The sequence below is a fragment of the Boleophthalmus pectinirostris genome, unplaced genomic scaffold (assembly GCF_026225935.1).
Source record: "Boleophthalmus pectinirostris isolate CB_2022bp ecotype Guang Dong unplaced genomic scaffold, ASM2622593v1 HiC_scaffold_3, whole genome shotgun sequence".
Lineage (NCBI taxonomy): Eukaryota > Metazoa > Chordata > Actinopteri > Gobiiformes > Gobiidae > Boleophthalmus > Boleophthalmus pectinirostris.
The window spans coordinates 9,471,355-9,493,137 of record NW_026571299.1 but is presented as its reverse complement, the minus strand read 5'-3'; the positions used below and the strand labels follow the sequence as shown (position 1 = coordinate 9,493,137).

Sequence of the window (21,783 nt, the reverse complement as noted above, 5' to 3'; positions counted from 1 at the left end):
ATGTTTATTGTTTTGTTTTGTCCTTGTCTGTTTTTAAAATGGACCATGAGTCCGGAATAAAGATGATAATGATGATGATGATGTGTGAACGAAACAAAACACAACTCCAGGTCTGTTTATGATGAAGGAACATTATAACACGGCAAAAAGATCAGAAGAGTCAATTTTGCAGAATGGGGAACTTTTAAAGAGGGTTAGAGGCAAAACTACTAATGGTGCCTCATGTTTTTAATGAGGGAATGTTATAACAGGTAGAAACCTAAATGAAAATCGATTTAGGATACCGTATTTACCGCACTATAGGGCACTCTGGATTATAAGGCGCACTGTCATTGAATGGTCTATTTTTAAACTTTTTTCACATATAAACCACACCAGACTATAAGGCGCATTAAACGAAACACAAAAGTTAGATAAGTCAGTCAAACTTTATTTAACGCGTTTAACTCTCAACTTTGTTCAATTGTAATGTGTAAAAAAACACTGTCTGAGACACTAAATTGTTCGTGTATTCACAGTAAGTCATAATTGTTCAAACAGTTGGGTGATTACGGCGTCCAGCACGTCCACATCCCTCTCGTCATGATCCGAGTCAGTGTGGTTACTGTTCCCTGGCAGTTCAGTGATGATTCTGGTCTTGGTGAAAGCTTGGACCACAGTTGATACTGATCCTTAGCCCAGGCGTCCACGATCCATTGGCAGATCGTGGCGTAAGTCGCTCTGCACTGTCTCCCTGTCATGGTGAATGTGTGTTCTCCTTCTCTCATCCACTGCTCCCACGCAGCTCGCACTTTCACTTTATAACAGCCTTGAGTTTAAAGTGGGCGCTGTAAGCGTGTCTCTTGACAGGTGCATTTTGATATTAAAATGAATCACAGTATGTATTACTCCACGATGCTCCTGACTACAGGAGCTGTAATGCTGCAAGTGGTGTGGCTTTGTAGTTTACTAAAGTCGTACTAAGACACCCAAATAAATTCATATATAAGGCGCTCTGGATTATAAGGCGCACAGTAGTTTTTTGATGAAATTAAAGACTTTTAAGTGCGCCCTATAGTGCGGAAAATACAGTAATACCCTCTCTTTAAAATCAAGAAAATGCAAAAACATGTACCTGTAAACGTGCAGGATTGTAGTCGGAGCTTCTCAGTCTCCTGGAGTCTTACATGGTGTTGTGTTTCTACAGCCACATGGATCGGAGGAGGTTTTATCGTAGGCCTGACGGAGATGATGTACACGCCGTCTTTAGGTCTGGCTGAAACTCTGCAGCTGATCCTGGCCTACTCCGTCTCCTTCATTGTGGGTACGTGAACCTCCATATTGCTTGGTCTACACACCGCTGGTTCTCAGTCTGTAGTGTGTCAGTGACAGCCGACAGCTTTGGTGCAGTTTTACCTTGACTGTTGCAGTTTTCTGTGCTGTGAATAATGGCCAGAACACTCCGCTGTACTGTATGTTGTGGTGTTAATCTACATCATCGGTCGCCAGCCTTTTTCCTCTGGTGAGCTACTTTTATAAAACAGAAATGCCAGGGAGCTACTCGTTTTAGCAGTCACAAGAAATTGAGCATATATAAGAGTCACGGTGAGCCTTAGACTAGGGTGACCAAATGTCCGTTTTTCCCCCGGACATGTCTGTTTTTTGCGTCTTGTCCTAGGCGTCCGAGTTTTTTTTTTTTTTTAAGTGGTGGAAATGTCCGGGTTTTCATGATCTTTCATTGGGGCCATTAAACTGAGCGGCTCTCGTAGCTCTCTGCAGTCAGAAGGAGCGAGCAGACACAAACAGTCAGTCAGTCTGCAACATGCCGAAGTGCAAATGCGCATTAACGATGACTTGTACAAGAAATTCTCTGTTTTCCGGCAAGTGGGAGGCCATGCGCACAGGTTGTGAGGTGAGAGTAGCTCAATGTCGAGGCCCCACCCCCGGTAAGGTGTCCAGGTACGGAAATATGGTCACCCTACCTTAGATGAAGTCCAGTTACATACCTATAAAACATCGACCATTGTCCATTTATTATTGTGCAAAGTTAAGTTAGTCAAAATGATACATGTACAATGGTAATAGACATTTATTTGATCAAATTTTACTTATTTAGGACAATACATGTAGATTCAGAAACCCCTTGGCGAGCTACTTGGAATGGGGTGAAGAGCTCCTGATCTACATGAAACAGAAACAATGTGATGGTCAGCAAAGGCCCGCAGCACTCTACGAGGACCAAGACACAATAGCTTAAAAACTTAACTCTTTAATGATCACTGTTTGTAGCGGCTAAATTTCCTCTCTGATGTTCCGTGAATTCTCCCCTTGCATATTCATGAAATCAACCACTTCCAGACGGAAAGAACGAGTCTACTCATGTTTAGGTTTCAACGACGTTAGAAAAACAGTGTTCGCCCCGTCTTTTAATGAAGTTCTCACATAAACAAAAAAGCAACGTTTTTTCTCCACATCCATGCGTGAACTCAATGCCCCAGCTCCCATTGGCTACACATCCGGAAATTCCAAACTAATCAATCTGAACCAATTCAAACTAAATTAAAATGACCTTAAATACAAATTATCAAACATAGTACAGCAATGTAACCCTAAATTTAGTAGCAACAAGCAGTCACTTCATATAACACAAATTACAATATTAATTTGAATCTGAACTGAAAAAGAGCCTAAATTACAACATAGAAAATGGCACCAACACGATTATATAAACGATTCTTACTGGGCAGGTTACTGGGGCTGTGCAGTAAAATTATGATATGGGTGGGCATATTTCTGTGCTGTCATGGGGAAGGCTCTGATACACAGCACACACTTCAGACTGCGCCCCTGCAGTCAGCTGAAACACCAAGCAGTGATCAGGGCAGTCCTGATGTCAGAGGCCACTGAAGGCAGCACATAGTTGGGTTTAGCTGTTTTTGACCAGAAAGCCCCAAATGTTTAGCCTGATTCATCAGCCTGTTTGACTGGCTGACCTTGCGGCATTAGAATTGGTTCGCTCAACAGTAGGCGGGTATGTTTTTCATTTAACCCAGGGGTGTCCAAACTTTTTTCATCAAGGGCCACATGTCTAAACACAGATGAAGCAGAGGGCTGATCGAGGGCCGTAGACTGGAGCTCAATACAGCGAATAATTGAAATATGTGCAGGTTTAACACATTAGAATGAGTCATCAGACTTTATTCATGCTAAGATCCTTAAAACCACAAACTAAATATGAAATATTGGCTTTATCAAGGTAGATTTTCAAAAAACTTGCAGTAAAAAGTAAAATTTTAATTGATGCAAGTTAATTTGGGCCAATTCACCTGGAAGCCTGAGGGCCTAGAAAAATTTGTCTGAGGGCCGCATTTGGCCCCCGGGCCGTAGTTTGGACATGCCTGATTTAACCGATCGCTGCTGTTTAGTCATGATGGGCAATAACGTCTTTCCCTTTAATAAAATTCACCGAGCATTCTCTTTGTTCTGCCTTTAAATCCTCGATCTCGGGAACCAACACTGAATGTATGGCTCTTTGCTGATTGGCTGATGCCCAAACTCGCACTTCCGGAAATTTTTGCGAACCGTCTAGTGTATTCCGATTCCTGACTTGGCCACTGGAGAGAAATGAAATTGAGCAGAGGCACTAGGTGGCACCAACCTGGCTACCAAATGTATTAGTTCCATTGTAAAGCCCATTAAACAGTTTTCATATATGGTCCTTGTTGTGTTTGTGGGAAAACTTTACTTTACAAACAACAAGGGTCCATAAACATTCTTTAACCCAGTTTTAGGAAATAACAGACCTATTCTCATACTCCTGTCCCATACGCTTGTCTGTCCTTCTAAAATCATGCCATCATTGTGTGAGTGTGTGTGTGTTTGTGCGTGTGTGTGTGAGTGTGTGTTTGTGCCTGTGTGTGAGTGTGTGTGTGTGTTTGTGCGTGTGTGTGAGTGCACTGTGCAGACCGTTGCCTCAACAAACATAAAAGTGAAACCCCATGTGACCAAGCGGTGTATTTTTAGCTTTGTTGCTTTTGTGTAAAATCAGGTGCTTTTGTGTTCGTGAAGCCGATGAGGGAGCTGAAGTGCGTGACCATGATGGACCCTTTCCACCTGAAATACGGTAAAATCCTGACGGCTCCTCTGTGTCTGGCCTCTGTGCTGCTGGACGTGCTGTGGTTGGGAACGACACTCATAGGTCTGGGTAAGTCATCATTCACTTTTTTAAGGGAACTATATATTATTTTGATTTAAAACTCCATAAACATGTCCTCCTGGTGATTTTTTCAGAGTTTGTTTTCGTACCTGACAGTTTCGACTGCTCCCTGCGGTCTTCCTCAGAGTCACGTGATGTTGCTGTGACGTGTCGTTCAGTTGATTTAAACAGGTTTTGACGCTGTCTTCCTACCAGTGGAGGCAGGACGACAGCGCCACCTGCAGTCCGAATTCCTCAAGACAGTATCCCTGGTGTGTGAGAGTAAAAACGACCCCTCATCCCGGTTTATCGTCCCGTGGGCACATTTCTGTATTTCGATTGCGGCTTTAATCCAGCGACTGTGTTTGTTTTCCTCTGTCCCAGTGACGTTTGCTCCGTCCCACCCATAATGTGGTTCTCTCTTTTATAGTGCTCAAAAATGGCCGATTTGAGTTGTTCCAGTTCTGTTTTGTGTTTTGTTGCTTGTGTTTCGCCTTCGCTGTTTCCTTCTCTCATTTTGTTCTATGTTCCTTTTTTCGTATATTAAACGCCCTCCCGGAGAGAAAGAAAAACAGAACTAGAAAAACAAAAATAAAATGGAAAAAAGAGCCCAGGTATGGTAACCAGTGTTGGGAGTAATGCATTATAAAAGTAACACAGTAATGTTCGGCATTACAGGGAAAAAAAATTTAATATTTTACTCGTGCGTTACAATGCTTTTTTAATCTGGATTGAAGTGGTGGGTTTTTCTTCATACGAATCACCACGTGATCAGCTCCACAACACAACAACTCCATGCTCCACGGGACTAACCGCAGTTGACGCCCTATCGCGCCTTTTAGACACCCTGCTCCACAGGCTCGGGGTTCTCTCAGGGGCGGTCCTAGATTCCAAGTTCTAGTTCAAGATTAATCCTGGTTTGGTCCTGGTTTAGTCCTGGTTTAGTCCTGGTTCAGTCCATTATACAGCACAAAATTTCAGCATCTTCACAGTTATTTTGGTGAGAGTAACTTAAAAGTGCTGAAATAGTCATGTAATGTCTTACATTTTAAACACAGTAATATTGTAATGTAACGAATTACTTTTAAATGACAGTAATAAGTCATTAATAACACATTACAGTTTTAAAGTCACTTGCCCAACAGTGATGGTAACATTACCATACATCAGGGGCATAACAGAAAAAGTGCTTAGAGCAATGAGAAAACACAATATCAACACATCAGTGAAACCGTACAGAAAACTCAAGCAATTACTCATCCACCCAAAAGATAAAATAGAACTGGAGCATAAATGTAATGTCCAATATGAAATACCCTGCATGTCCTGGAATAAAACACACATCGGGAACACAGGGAGGGTGTTCAGTCCACTAAAAAGGAACATAGAACAGAATACGAGAAGGAAACAGCGAAGGCGAAACACCAGCAACAAAACACAAAGCAGAACAGGAACAACTCAAATCAGCCGTTTCTGATGACCCTAAAAGAGAGAACCACATTCTGGACTGGAACAGAGGAAAACAAACACCGTAGCTGGATTAAAGAGGCAATCGTAATACAGGAACGTGCCCACGGGATTATAAACCGGGACGAGGGGGCTTTTTTACTCTCACACACCCGGGATACTGTCCTGAGGAAGTCGGACTGCAGATGGCGCTGTCGTCCTGCCTCCACCGGAAGTAAGACAGCGCCAAAACCGGTTTAAATCATGTGGGTTTTTTCGGAAGGTTCAATGCGTGTCCTAAAAAGAAGCACAGGAGATGGAGAATCCGAGAGAACAGGCCACTTTATTTCGTCATTTTCCATTGAGAGGGATTCAAGTTGATTACCAAGTACAACTGCCACCCCGGAACGACGTCTCTGACCAACTCAAAATCAGGGGTAGCTTTATACTACATCTTGACAAAACATTAACTTGTTGATTTAGCATATACAGCAAGAAAATGAACAATACTGCTGACCCAGTGCACCTTATCATGGGTGGGAACATGCCACGGGGTCCACATATGTCAGTTTTTCTGCTTCGTGGCATCTCAAAGTCCAGAAAAACATGTTCTTTATGGCACTCCAAGTACAGAAAAACATGTTATATAGACCTATAGATAGTCATACGTGTTTTCCACCCTGTTGTCATTCCAAAGTCCATAATATTAGGTGAATTAGCATGGCCACCACATAATTTCCCACAATCAGCTGAACGACACGTCAGCAACATCACGTGACTCTGAGGAAGCCTGCAGGGAGCGGTGGAATTTGTCAGGTATGAAAACAAACAATCTGAAAAAAGAACCTAATGACATAAATCACCGGAAGACCAAATGAACCTGATTGGACTGCGACCTCCCAGTGTCCTCAGATACAAGGTTGACATGTTCAGATCAAATACAGCCTTTACTGGTAACAATTCCAATTACAACAAACACTGGACATGATGGTCAAAATGTTTATGTTATAATTTGCATTGCCAGTTTCAAAGCTGAAATCCAATTTGTTTAAACCTAAAATACCTCTCTCTGATCTGAACGGTCACTACCTAAACCCCAGCTCCTGCAGACAGTCGTGAACCAGTGCCAAAGGTGGAAAAAAGTAAAAGTAATAAAGTACATTTTAGGTATCTGCACTTTATCTGAGTACATTTTACAGTGGATACTTTTTACTTTTACTTCACTACATTTTAGAGCAGGTATTTGTACTTTCTACTCCACTACATTTTTGAACAGGACTGAAAAAAAAGTTTGAGACCTGCTCAAAAGACTGAGGGTTTATTTTAACACATTTATAATTTGAGAAAACAAAAATATACAAATAAGAACGGAAAAAAAACAACAAAAAAACACAACATTATAAGACCTCAAAACATGCACAAAATACTTTTACTTTTTACTCTTTAAGTACATTTTTAAACATGTACTTTAATGCTTACTTAAGTAGATTTTATGTGATATTTTTACTTTTTACTTGTGTAAGTTTTTGCTCTAGTATCTGTACTTTTACTTAAAGGTGCATTGTGTCACTTTCTTGTTTCTATGGATATGTCATTGCTCTGCCTGGAATGCTCCACAGTATGACTTTAAACTAGGGATGGGCATTCGATGAAATTTTCGTAATTGATCGTCAGAAGAATTAACGATCGATTATCGATTAATCATTAACGTAATGATCATCATTATTATTACTATCTGCACTACTAATCTGCATAAATAAATTCAACTTTCCGACATATAAACCGTAACGACTCTAGAGCCACATCAGCCCGTTTGACATTATAATGTGTTTAATTCAGTTTTGCTCAACTCTCACAGAAACAAAACTTAAAACCGCATCGCTAATTTGCATAAACTAAGCGAAGATAAAACTACAGCTCTTGTGTCGCTGATGCGGTTCAATTTCTGTCGGATTAAAAGACATGACTCAGGTGAATACAGGTTAGTGTGACCAGATTTGCATTTGTCAAAACCAGGACACCGTACGGGGGGAGGGAGGTGGGGACTCGTCATCGACATTGCGCGACTCTCACCTGGAAAACTTTTTCCCACTGGACACCGAAACATATGTGCTGCTTTATACACTGTGCACATGGACTCACACTTGTCCCGAACGCAACGGAAAGCCTGGAATTTATTGTACAAATCATCGTTAAATCCACATTTGTGCTTCGGTACGTTGCAGACTGACCGAATGTTTGTGTCTCGCTCCTTCTGATGCAGAGAGACACATGTACACACCTGTTTGGTTACGCTACGTACAGCAACCTACATTCGGTTTGTCGATTAAAATTAATGTAATCGATGAAATTCTTAATGATCAATTATCGATTAATCGATTAATCATGCCCATCCCTACTTTAAACAGCTCTACATTACATTTATTCAGATTTTTTTCAATATTTTTTATTCAGTGAGTAATAAACACTACACAAGTAATCATTTCTAGATCATTATTATAAACTTGGACTGATATTTCTTGGCAAACAAAGGGTTAATATAGTGGAAATGGAAGATCCATCCATGCGTAGTTGTTGAACAGGAGCTAATATGGATGTAACAATAATCGAAATATCGTGATATCGTATCGTCAAAGTTCTCACAATAATATCGTGGACCATCACAATATATTGAATTACAAGTCTTTTTGCTTAAATTAAGAGTTATGGTGCAGCAATAGATTTTTTAAAAAAAGACAGAGGGAACTACATAGACCATGATCCTTTGCTCTATTTCAGTGCAGACTATAAGAAGAAATAACAGTTCTAAGCACTTTTAAGTCTTAGTTCTTTGGATTAAGTCTCGTCAAGGCATTTTAAGAGGAAAAAGTAGCATATAAACAGTTTTGTTTGTCTCCACAAAATATCACAATAAATATCGTATCGTACCGAAAATATACCGAGAGATTTGGATTTGGATATTGTTTACATCCCTAATCACGAGCCTCCCCACCATATCGTGAGCTTTTCCACGATATCGCAATAAATATCGTGTCGTGAGGTTCATACCGTGATGATATCGTATCGTGAGACTTGGACATTGTTACACCCCTAGTAGCTAATGATTATTAAACAAATATATGAAATAAGTGAATGTGTGATCACTGTGTGTGTGTGTGTCTCTTCATTTACTTTTTTTAAATACCGTATTTTCCGCACTATTAGGCGCTCTGGATTATAAGGCGCACTGTCATTAAATTTTTCACAAATAAACCGCACCGGACATTAAATGAAACACAACAGTTGGATGGGTCAGTGGTTTTGTTTGTTTGTTCGTTCACGGTGACTCTGGGCTTTGTTCAGTTGTGGCGTGTAGGGAGGTGCTGTCTGGGATCGCTGGATTGTCGGCGTGTTCGCAGTGACTCAGTTGTTCAGTCGTGTCTAGAAGTGGCACATTGCGCTCGCTTTTTCGGTTCGTTCCTCCGTTCCGTTCCTCGTCGGCGTGGAGTGATGAGTGTGTCTGCGGGTGTTTTTCGCTGTGCGGTCGCTGTCTGCTCCGTGTGTGTTTGCGTTCGCTGTGGGTGGTGCGGCTTTGTAGTTTACTGAAGTCGTGCTGGGACACCTGAGTGGATTCGTGTATTGTGGGGCGTGCAGTCGTTTTTTGATGGGGTTGGAGGCTTAAATGATGGTAAATGATGTAATGATAGCCAGCAGTCGGTCCTAGTGAAGGCCCAGGGTCCAGGTCCACGGTTCGCCACTGCATTTATTCAATTCCAGTTGGTTTTATAGCTCAAAAATACCTAGAAAAACACATTCTGACTGTGAGTGGGGTCGCCTCTCCACCGATCTGACCTGTAACTTGGTCTGGCTTGGTCTCCATGAAGATAGAAATGTTTAATGCCATACTGTGAAACATTCCAGACAAAGGAATCAAACATCTCCATTGAGAAAAGCATTACTTTTTTGTGCTGCAGCTCAGTGAGTGAATTCTGGAGGTTCTGAACTTTCACATGAGATGCGTCCATGAACTGAGAATTAGAAAAACTCGTATGCGTCCTTTAATCTTTGGGCTCAGTTGTGATTACAGTAACACAGTAAGAGCGCAGGGTACATACATTTTCTTTAAAGCACAACTCAATTTTGACCTTAAAGAATGATTGAATATTCTCGTGAACATTTACACAAGTGAACGGGTTCGAGCTCGTCAGCAGTGAGTTCCAAAGTTCCGGATACTGAACGCTTGAGTGTACGCTTTATTACCAAATAAGTCATGCTGCAGCTCAGACTAATTGGAAGCGAATGTTTTGCCATCAAACAGAGCGTTTTCAGGCTGCAGATACCGAGAATGGAGAACCTGTCAACAAACATGGATTAGTGCAGGAAAAACACACAGGGGTGTCATTGGGGCATGCAGACGTTTGAGATGAAGTCTGAAACTGATAAGACCAAATATGCACGATGGTCCCTGATCCTGGTTAAATAAAAGTCAAATTAAAAAAATTAAAAACGATGGGTGGAGTAGCAAAAAGTAAAAGTAATTGAGTATCTGTCTGGACGTAACATCTAAAGTTGATTTAATTTTAAGGACAAAACATCAAATAATGCACAAAATCAAAAAGTGTAGACCAAAAATTTGAAAAACTATGTTGTATCTGAAGGAGCTAGGCAAGAAACACAACTCAAATACAAGTACACAGCAAAAACTGGAGGATGAAAATTTCAGGGTGAAACATTTCAGAGTTGTTTTTAACACAAAAAGTGTTATTTTAACTATTTGAAAGTTAAATGGGGGTTCGAGTTGGGGTTATTTGTCAGAGTTGATATGGTTGAAGTTAATTCAACTTTGCTTAGTGTTAATTTGGCGTCAAACTCCAGCGAGAGAAGACCAGTTTGAACCAGTTTTGTAAATAATTTCACCTTAAATGAACTAAAATAAAGTGTAAAAATAAAATACCTCTGTGTGTTATTTAGCTAAATCAGGATAACTCTACAAAGTGTTATCTGTTTACTGTCAAAATGTTAATATAACTCTTGATTTTGGGGTTAAACAGGAACTTTGGTACAGTGTTACTCAATTAACATTTCCAAAAATGTTAAATTAACTCTGGAACAGATTGGACACATACAAACCCAAAGAAAATGTTGATTGTCTGTTGATTTAAAATTGGAAACCTATAACAAACAAATTTAAAAGTAAATTAAAATTGTTGTATGTTTTCAGTCAAAAATGCATCCATAGAAAATGTACTGTATATATTTTATCTGTATGTAACTTATGTGTCTTGTATTGTCTGTTTTTATGCACATAGTTTATATTTTTATATGGAAAACTCACACTCAACGCAACGTATCTGGCTTGTCTAATGCGACTGTGATGTCCTTAATAAACATAAAAAATAGCCCTCCACCAGAAAAGTTACACAATAATACACAATTTTGGTATGAATAAAAATCCTAAAGATCCTAATAGTAGAATATGTGTTGTTTAGGATCGACCATGAGCGTGGTTCTGGACCTGCCCTACTCCCTCAGTATCTGGATCTCCGCTGCTGTGGTGATCGTGTACACTCTGCTGGGAGGACTCTACTCCGTGGCCTACACTGACGTCATCCAGCTCCTCCTCATATTCGTCAGTCTGGTGAGTTAAAAAAGGCTCGAGGAAGACGCTTGGAAACACGCGATGACAACTTCCGGCTCTGTTCGCGGTAGTAATTCTGACAAAATCTAGGAAAAATGAGAAAATGTCCCAGTTTTCTTCATCTCCATGTCTCGAGTCCATTGTTTTGCAGGTATCTCATAAGGATCCCTATTACCGATCAAACAGATTTTTTCCAGATAGTATCTCTTCATGGCGTTTTTTTCCATTAGTTTTAAGCATTCAAAACAAAACTAAAAAAAACTATACCTAACTGTAGCTACTATCTCACTCGCTTCTCACTCAGGCCCCATCCACACTAGTACGAATTCGAGTTGTTTTCGTAGCAGATGTAGCGTTCGTCCAAACTAATCCAATGGAAAACGGAACGATCTGGTGCTCCCATGAATTCATCTGTGTACGGATCTGATCCGGCACAGTGTGGACGCCTGAAAACTTTGATACCCTGACATAGGTCTATGTGCCGCGAAGTAATTCACCACCAAAATGCTAAGGCTACGTTTACACTGAAATGAATCACCATATCGTCGTATCGGAAACGATTTACATCCAGACACGTCATTTCTGTGTCCGCAATCCTTCCCTATCCACACAGCTTTGAGCACATTTGTTTACGTTTTACAGAAACGAAACTTAAAACCACATGACTAATTTGCATAAACTAAGCACTCAAAAAACAGTTTGCTGTTGTGCGCTGATGCAGTTCAGCTTCTGTCGGACTAAAGGACACGACTCAGTGGATTATATGAGTGTTCTTTCTGTGACAGAGGGGTGTTCTGCTGATGGTGAGTCTGTTCTGTGTTTCTGTCGTGTTGGAGATGGTTCATGTGAAACTTTTCAGAGATTATACGTCTGCAGGTCGTACACACAGACTGTATATATGAATGGACATATATTCTAGCCTCTTAGCATTTGAATTACTTTGCGGTGCACAGACCTACATCAGTGTATTTCAGGCGTCCACACAGTGCCGGATCAGATCTGTACTCAGATAAATTCGTGGGAGTTGGCGGCACCAAATCGTTCCATCTCTGGAGCCGTTTTCAGTCGGATTAGTTTGGACGAACACTGCATCAACAACAAAAAACACTCGAATATGTACTAGTGTGGACAGGGCATAAGAGGCTAGAATATATGTCCATTCATATATACAGTCTGTGTGTACGACCTGCAGACGTATAATCTCTGAAAAGTTTAATATGAAGCATCTCCAACACGATAGAAGCACAGAACAGACTCACCATCAGCAGAACACCCCTCTGTCATAGAAAGAACACGCATATTCCACTGAGTCGTGTCCTTTAGTCCGACAGAAGCTGAACCGCATCAGTGCACAATAGCGAGTTGTTTTTTGAACTTTCGGTTAATGTAAATTAGCCATGCGGTTTGAAGTTTTGTTTCTGTAAAACGTGAACAAATATGCTCAAAGCTCCGTGGATAGAGAAGGATTGCGGACACAGAAACAACGTGTCTGGAAGCAAATCATTTCCGATACGGTGATTCCTTTCAGTAATCGCTACTAAACAGATGCAGTTACAGTATGTAGCCATGGTGTTTTGTGTTAATCCTAGACTTGATTTTAATGAGCTCGTATTTGACCTCTGACCTTTGCAGTGGATCTGTGTTCCCTTCGTCCTGAGCAGCCCTCACACCGTCAGCATCACTCAGACCGTATTTAACAACTCCCTCCACGCCCCCTGGATCGGAGAGTTCAGCTGGGACAAAATGTGGACCAAAATGGATGACTTCCTTCTTATGGTGAGAAAAAATTTAAAATAATAATAATAATAAATAACAATAGGATGCCAAATACATAATACCTTTTTGTTGCTCTATTTTGAAGGTCGCACAGTATGACATAAAACAGTTCTGCTTTATATTTATTGAATTACATGGGGTTTTATGGCTCAAAAATAACAAAAAACAGGCATTCTGACTGTGAGCGGGGTCGCCTCTCCACAGATCTGACCTGTAACTTGGTCTGGTTTGGTCTCCATGAAGATAGAAAGGTTTAATGCCATACTAGAGCAACAACAGCTCCATGGAAAAAAAAAAAAAAAAGCATTTGACGGACCCTCCACCAGAAATGTTACATAATTCAGCTTTAAAATATGTAAATAGAAGAGGTGGGACCAAGGCTTTGTTTTGCAAGTCTCAAGTAAGTCTCAAGACGTTTTTGACCTCAAGTCCGAGTCAAGTCCCAAGTCAAAGACAGGCAAGTCCAAGTCGAGTCTCGAGTCACTGGCCCATAAGTCCATAAGTAGTAGTAGTAGTAGTAGTAGTAGTAGTAGTAGTAGTAGTAGTAGTAGTAGTAGTAGTAGTAGCAGTAGTAGTAGTAGTAGTAGTAGTAGTAGTAGTAGTAGTAGTAGTAGTAGTAGGTAGTAGTAGTAGTAGCAGTAGTAGTAGTAGTAGTAGTAGTAGTAGTAGTAGTAGTAGTAGTAGTAGTAGTAGTAGTAGTAGTAGTAGTAGTAGTAGTAGTAGTAGTAGTAGTAGTAGTAGTAGTAGTAGTAGTAGTAGTAGTAGTAGTAGTAGTAGTAGTAGTAGTAGTAGTAGTAGTAGTAGTAGTAGTAGTAGTAGTAGTAGTAGTAGTAGTAGTAGTAGTAGTAGTAGTAGTAGTAGTAGTAGTAGTAGTAGTAGTAAGTAGTAGTAGTAGTAGTAGTAGTAGTAGTAGTAGTAGTAGTAGTAGTAGTTAGTAGTAGTAGTAAGTAGTTAGCAGTAGTAGTAGTAGTAGTAGTAGTAATAGTCGTAGTAGCAGTAGCAGTCGTAGTAGTAGTAGTAGTAGTAAGTCAGTAGTAGCAGTAGTAGTAGTAGTAGTAGTAGTAGTTAGTAGTAGTAGCAGTAGTAGCAGTAGTAGTAGAAGTAGTAGAAGATGGTAGTAGTAGTAGTAGTAGGATTGGCGGTAGTAGTAGTAGTAGTACTGTAGTAATAGTAGCACTAGTAATAGTCGTAGTAGTAGTAGTAGTAGTAGTAGTAGTAGTAGTAGTAGTAGTAGTAGTAGTAGTAGTAGCAGTAGCAGTCGTAGTAGTAGTAGTAATAGTAGCAATAGTAGTAATAGTAGTAGATGTAATAGTCGTAGTAGCAGTAGTAGTAGTAGTAGTAGTAGTAATAGTCGTAGTCGTAGTAGCAGTAGTAGTAGAAGTAGTAGAAGTTGGCGGTAGTAGAGTAGTAGTAACTGTAGTAATAGTAGCACTAGTAGTAGTAGTAGTAGTAGTACATAATGTTTTTCCATCTAACCTCAAAGTCCACCCTGCCTGTGCTCCTAGTAGTAGTAGCAGCAGTAGTATTAAAAGTATTCATAGTAGTATTGGTGGTAATAGTAGTAGTAATAGTAAAAGTAGTAGTACTTTTAGTGTATTTACATAATGTTTTTCCATGTAACCACACAGTCCACTCTGTGTGTGCTCTAGACTCTGGGCAGTCTGGGCTACCAGTGCTTCCACCAGAGGATTTTAGCCGTCTCTTCTACACGCAGCGCTAAAATCACCTGTATGGCAGCGGCCTGGATTATTCTACTGTTTGGAATCCCACCTGTGCTCATGGGGGCTGCAGCGGCCTCTACAGGTACATCTGGGAACTCACTTTTTGCACTGGGACATTAAAGGGGACATAGTGTGTATAATATTGACTTTCGTGAGCTTTTAACACTTTTCTCTCACTTTTAGAGTTTCTGTTTTGAACTGTCACTGCGTTTTTAATAATCCTGTATTGTAGTGACGGGCGAATGGAGCCTCGTGAAGCACTGACACCTCAGTCGCAATATTGTCTCAAATGGTTCGACGTGTCTGAGGCCTCGGAGAAACACTGACCTCTAGTGGACAAATTTAACCATTGGCAGCAGGTGTCTCAGCGTCGATGAAGTATTGTTAGTGTAAGACAATACTTGTGTGCAGAGCGACACCGTACCTAACAACAACAATAATAATGATGATTTAAAATAAAATGTAAAGAGCAACATAAATATCATGCTGTAAATAAGAAAATAGGTGTTACCTTGTTGGGTGGAATTAGATCAAAGTGATCCCAAACCAACCATGGATCGCTTTTTTCCACTTGTAGATGCCATCGAAAATGAAACATTCTCTGAGCCGATGAAACGCTTCGATACACTGAAGCGATTGACGCGCAGAGCGAAGCAGTAGAAGGAGGGACCGACACTTCCACACTCCGGTCACGTGAGCGGCTGCTGCGAGACGAGCTCCGAGGCAGCGCTTCAGAACAATTTGTTTCAGAAAGAACTAGACGTGCTCCGGAGCTCCGACTCATTTGCCCATCACTACTGTAATGTCTTGTCTCTTAAAATGTTTGTATTAACCCACTCTGCATGATCCAGGTGTTTATATTTCCCTATATTGCCTGTAAATCAAGATAATCAGACCAATCAGATTCCTTCTTTCCCCAAAATCACTCCCAATAATCAACAGGTTTGATTGACAGCGTTGCTAAATCAGCGGAAAGGGACGTTACCTTCCACAGACTCACTGCTGATTGGCTCTTTGGTTGCTATGATACTCGTGGTCTGAATTTTAAATACAGGACCTGACTCCAAATATGTGCATCACGAATTTCGGTCTTCCAGTCATTGCGCAGTGCATACTGGGAAGGATTTTCCGAAAAAGTGAGCATCAAACCGCCATGTTTGATTTCCCAGTGGTTGCGTCTATTGACAAAGTCGATCTTTTCAAGTCTTTTGAACCATATCACTTTTGTTTCTGGTTCTGATATTGTCATATTTTAGTTTTGGGATTTGGACATTGTAATTGTGTGGTTGTTGGATCCTAACAGCGGAAAACGGCTCAAGAAATGTGTTTGCGAACTCCAAAACTGCAAAAGGGAATCAGATGTGTGTGACTGCAAACTTCCCTTCAAACTGTTTCCCTTCCCAACGGAACTGAAAAATAGTGAAAGGTGAAGGCGATGGGCAGGATTGATCCACAGGAAGGATGAAAAAGGAAAACTTTGTCTGCCTAAATCATCCCGAGTTTGCAGCAAACATTTTCTATGTGGAGTAGGAGTTACGTTTACCCTACATCGCGGCACTTCTGGCCATTGTGAAAAATGTCTATATCATCTTTCAATGAGCTTCATTTGACTGGAATTTTTATTTTACTTCATTACATTTGAGAGCTGGTATCTGTACTTTCTATTCCACTGCATGTTTGAGCAGAACTGAAAAGTAAAATTTTTAGACCTGCTGAAAAGGCTGAGGGTTTATTTTTAACATATTTCTAGTTTGAGCAAACAAAAATATACAAATAAAAACTTTTTTTTTTCCATTACTCATTTAAACACAAAACTGAAAACTGAAAAAAAAAAAAAAACATGAATCATTATCCATTTTTTCATTTTGGTTTTGGAGACAAATAATGAAGAAAATTATTTAGTTTTATTTTGAAAAATTAATGAAGGAATGATTCACAGATTCCTACAACCAGAAACGTCCAGTGACTTGTGGCTTCTCTCCTCAGACTGGAACCAGACGTCTTACGGGCTGCCCACTCCGTTCGACCGGGGGCAGGTGGCACAGATCCTGCCCCTGACCCTGCAGTACCTCACCCCAGTCTACGTGTCCGTGCTGGGCATCGGCTGCGTGGCCGCTGCTGTCATGTCCTCTGCAGACTCGGTGCTCCTCTCCGCCGCCTCCGTCTTCACCGCAAACATCTACAAGAAGATCCTTCGACCGCAGGTTTGAAGGTTTTAAAGAGGCACTGTGTAATTTTTCTTCTGGAGGGCCGTTGCTTGGTTGTTTCTATGGATATGTCATTGCTTTGCCTGGAACGTTAAACAGCTCTGCCTTACGTTTATTCAGTTACAGGTGTTACAGTTACAGTTTGACAAAGACCCTACTTTCTCAAATTTTGATGAAACTTGATATTTAGGTCAATCATAACCAGAAAAGACAAAAATTTCAATGTTCGTTTGATCGGACCAACGATTTCCAAAATATCTCAATTTCATGTTTTCAAATTTTTGCATGGTCGCCAAATTTCAAATTGCATTTATTCAGCAACTACTGGTCCGATATGAAAACCAAGGTATATCTGGAAAGGAAACATCATAAGGAATCCACATCTGGGGATTTAATTTTTTTATTTTCACACAAATTTACCTAGAAGTTGACTTACCCCCATCTTAAGACATGCCAAATATCCATTCAGTGTATACGGCTGTACATTTATACACAGAGTCCAAGTTAATATACTCTAAGAAAAATTGTCAATCACACAGAACCAAAAGTCCCAAAAAATTTCACAACTGCCTTTGTTTCATGCAATCAGGATATTTACTCCTTATCTGCAGGCCAGTTCAAACAGTGGTTAGAAATGTTGGACATGTCATGATGTGAAATGCTGTAGTTTGTTGTCGAAGATGATTTCAAGAAAGGAGTGTTTATCACACAGTGTATGTCTGAATCATGTATCCATCTCTCTTTGGGTGGCCAGTAGAAGGTCTTATTTGGTCCATGAGGGTGCATGAACTTTATCTTATAGTCACCAAATTCTTTTGAAACCTCCTCCACCAGACCAATCCATGGGAGGTTATCACAGCTGCAGCATACGAAGTTCTGAGGTCTAACAACAAGAGGGATATCGACAGGGCCTTCGAGTTCATCTTCATCACTCACGTGTCCTTGATGAACTGCTGCCAAATCAGGGGGGTTTGTCTGTTCACTGAGTTTGTGGACATGCATCTGTGTCAGGGAGACAGGGACAAAACAATGGTACTGTAATGCTCCTTTGATTGTCAGCCGTATACACTGAATGGATATTTGGCACGTCTTAAGATGGAGGTAAAACAACTTTTAGGTAAATTTGTGTGAAAATAAAAAAGAAAACCCCTCCAGATTTTTCATCTGTTGTAGTAGACATACAGGGTTACCATATTTTCTGGACTAAAAGTCGCTCCGGAGTCGCACCAGCCAAAAAATGCACAATGAAGAAGGAAAAAAAACATATATAAGTCGCACTTTTTGGGGAAATGTATTTTATAAAATCAGAGACGAGGAACCGAAATTTCATCTTGAAAGGCAAGTTATAGTAACAATAGAACAGAGAACAACAGACTGAATAGGTGTTAATATGTTAACGTAACATATTAAGAGTTATTCAGATAATTATAGCATAAACAATATAAGTTCACCAAACTCACAATCTCACTCCAAATCACTAAATCCATTGAATTCTTCTTTCCTCTGTGTCACTTCTGCGCGACCTCCGGAGATAAACCATATATCCATGATGTAAACAGAGCGCCGCTTCCTCTTCAGTTCAGTTCCAGTTAGAATTATTCCGACCTTTCTGAATCCCGACAGGATGGTTTCGATTGTCACTGAAGTCCAGGCTTTGTCGATTCATCCAGTGATTTCCAGGAAAGTTACATGGCGCACGCGTCCGGTTACCGTGAAGTTGTGTTCTCCGTCCCCGCTTTCCTCCAGTCCCTCACAAGTTTCTCGCTCACTCCAGCAGCAGGACAGCAGCTTTTTCTACAGGAGATATGCGCAGTAGAGTGAAGTGACAGTGGTACAGGAGTAATACTATTACTAGATACTGACACAAGACTAGAGCCTCTCGCAGCTTTCAGTCTGAAAATGTTAATATATAAGTCGCACCGGAGTATAAGTCGCAGGACCACCATGAAAAAAAGTGCAACTTATAGTCTGAAAAATACGGTACTGAAAAACATTGTAAAATCAATAACACATTTCCTCTCTCTCCACAGGCGTCGGACAGGGAGATCCAGTGGGTGATCCGTGTTTCCGTGGTGGTCTCGGGTGTGATCGGCACCTCTCTGACCCTGCTAAAAAACAGCATTATCCTGTTTTGGTTTCTCGGCTATGAAGTTGCCTACATCATCATTTTCCCTCAGCTCATCTGCATCCTGTACTTCAAGTTCTCCAACGGCTACGGGTCCATAATGGGATGGGTCTTCGGCTTCCCTTTGCGCATGCTTTTCGGAGAGGCCTCGTTGAATCTGAAGCCCGTGCTGCGTTTCCCGGCGTGCGCCTCGGACGACGGCGAGTACGTGCAGTGTGCGCCGGTCAAAACCATCAGCATGTTGACCACGATGGCGGCCGTTTTGATATTCTCCTGGCTCACGTCCGTGCTCTTCAACAAAGGCTTGCTTCCGGAAAAATGGGACGTTTTCAAAGTCAAATATAAACCGCCAGCGCCTCAACGTGGAGACACAGACGAGTTAGATAAAATAAATATGAATCATTTCCCGATGGAGTCCACAGAGCCAATGCTGAAAAAGTCTATAGCAAATTCCTAATAGCAAAAGAACTTAATAGAATATTTGACTTTTTATTTTTTTACTGACCTCGTTGCAAATGCAAATGCAAACCAGAGGGAATGTGGGTTTCTATTCATCTAAAAGTTTATCACAATTTACACAAAAAAATCCACATTCATTCTGATATTTTAAACATAATTTCAAGAAAATAAAGGTGTTTTTTTCTTTTTTTTTTTTTAAAGGAGTTTTATACCATTCTATAACATGGTTGCCGGGTAACAGTTGTTGAATTCCCTACTGTGATGTTATAATTTCCAGCGTAGTAAAATTTTAAACCTTAAATATGACCAAAGTGGGAAATATGCCCACTATATGTTGTGGAATTTCTATAATAAAGAATAGACTGAGAAGAATTAACCGGCGTCTCTATTTTTTAAGAAGGTTTAGGTTACGTGGAGTGGATACAAAAGTAATGCTGATGTTTTACAGAGCGTGGATGGAATCAGTTTTATGGCATGGTTTGGTAACCTGTCAGTCAATCTTTAATCACAGCTTTTTACCTTGACTAAAAGAGCAGGTAAAATAATGGCCGTGGCCCCAAGCTGACTGCAAGGAATTTTGGCAGTAAGGTGGACAGTGACCCAACCCATGTTCTTCACAGTGAGTTTGAGTTCAGGGTCCCAAACTGTAAACTGAACAGATTCAAGCATTATTTTGTGCCGTTAATCTGCTAAACTCAGATAGTGCAGTTAAAAAATAAATGTAAAAGGCTCAGGGAGTGTGCAATCAAAACTGCACACAGGTTTGCCCTAAGCCTATGTGCAGTTTTGATTGGGGTGTCAAACTCATTTTGGTCCGGGGGTCGTATCCAACCTACTTTTTATCCCAAAGGGGCCGGATCAGAAACACTCATGTCATATAAACCCCAAAAATAGCAATAAGTTCAAATATTTGTGCAGAGAAACACAAATCTATTACAGAAATCTTTTTTAATAGGGTGTCACGGTCAACAGTCAAAACGATCGTCCTTTGAGAGCGTTTGGAAAGAGACAAGGCTTCATTTGTGCTGCTCTGGTGGGAGGGGCCACGTACAGAGACGCTGGAGACGCTGCTGTGATAAGCACCGCAGAAAATTACCAATATTTTTATAGAAAATATAATTAAAATATTTGAGTAGAAAATCAGCCGAGGGCCAGATTAAAGGTCTTGGAGGATCTGGTTATGTTTGACACCCCTGGCCTAGGAAATGTGCAATCAAAACTGCATATAGGCTTAAAGAATGTGCAATTATTAATAGAAAACAAGAATGCAAAGGGTTTGAGCTGAATGACTTAAAGGTCGTGTTGGTGCATCACTCGTGGTCATACTTGGTCTCGTATATATTTTTGTTTTATGGTGTTTGTTTATGTGGTGCTTTGTGTTTGTGTGTTGTCCTGTTTTTTGATAAAGCATGTGACCCCATGTCCCAAGACAAATTTCAGACAATAAAGGATTATCTTATTTTATCTGAAGTTGTCTCAAATTAAAGACTCTGATTTGTTAAAGCAATTGTAGGAATATGTAAAAAGAACACAACACCATCTTTCAAGAACGGTCAACACAAAGCTGGGTCAAAGCAAATAAAACAACATGTGAAAAACAAGTGGATAACAAAAGATCCCAGACACAACTATTTGAGTCTGGAGCCTGGAGGTTTCTACGAGGCCTCGGACTACATGATAAAGTCTGATTTAACCAGAATTAAGTCAACCTACACATTCACATAAATGCTGACACAAGTAACTAAAATGATTATGTAAAGATTCCCATAACATTCTTTCTCAATTTAATTTCTTTCCAGTATCTTGGTCAGGAATCAGAATACACTAGACATTTCGCAAAAACACCGGAAGTGTGAGTTTGGGCATCAGCCAATCAGCGAAGAGACATACATTCTGTGTTGGCAATCCCGAGATCGAGGATTTAAAGCCGGAACGAAGAAAATGTTTGATGAATTTTATCGTTGGTGACGGCAGCATGACGAACTGACTCAGTGCAAAAAGACGACTTTTTGTTCTTTGAGGTGGCCCAAACTTGAAAACGTTCTTGAAGATGTGGACACGTGTGGCTTATATTCAGGTGTAGACTATATATGTACAAGTTTAAAATTTATTCTCAAGATGTGTGAAGAATCCCTCAGTTGTCCAGGTAGAATCCACGGCGAGGAGAAAATTCAGTTTGTCGACTGGACAAAAGTTAGTTTGGTTGAAGACGTTTCACAGCTCATCCAAGCTGCTTCTTCAGTTCTGGTCAGACGCTG

At 40.5% G+C, this 21,783-nt stretch overlaps 1 protein-coding gene across 1 annotated transcript in view; it reads left to right on the top strand.

The window, feature by feature from the left end:
• The window catches only part of LOC110170927 (high affinity choline transporter 1-like), a 29,466-nt gene extending 9,900 nt beyond the window's left edge, over positions 1 to 19,566 (top strand). The window contains exons 2-8 of the mRNA XM_020936607.2: positions 1,187 to 1,303; positions 4,028 to 4,183; positions 11,089 to 11,237; positions 12,870 to 13,013; positions 14,663 to 14,816; positions 16,721 to 16,938; positions 18,972 to 19,566. Of these exons, the coding sequence (XP_020792266.1) occupies positions 1,187 to 1,303; positions 4,028 to 4,183; positions 11,089 to 11,237; positions 12,870 to 13,013; positions 14,663 to 14,816; positions 16,721 to 16,938; positions 18,972 to 19,523 (1,490 nt within the window). The 3' untranslated portion in view covers positions 19,524 to 19,566. The remainder of the gene's footprint in view (positions 1 to 1,186; positions 1,304 to 4,027; positions 4,184 to 11,088; positions 11,238 to 12,869; positions 13,014 to 14,662; positions 14,817 to 16,720; positions 16,939 to 18,971) is intronic.
• The last annotated feature ends 2,217 nt before the right edge of the window (positions 19,567 to 21,783 follow it).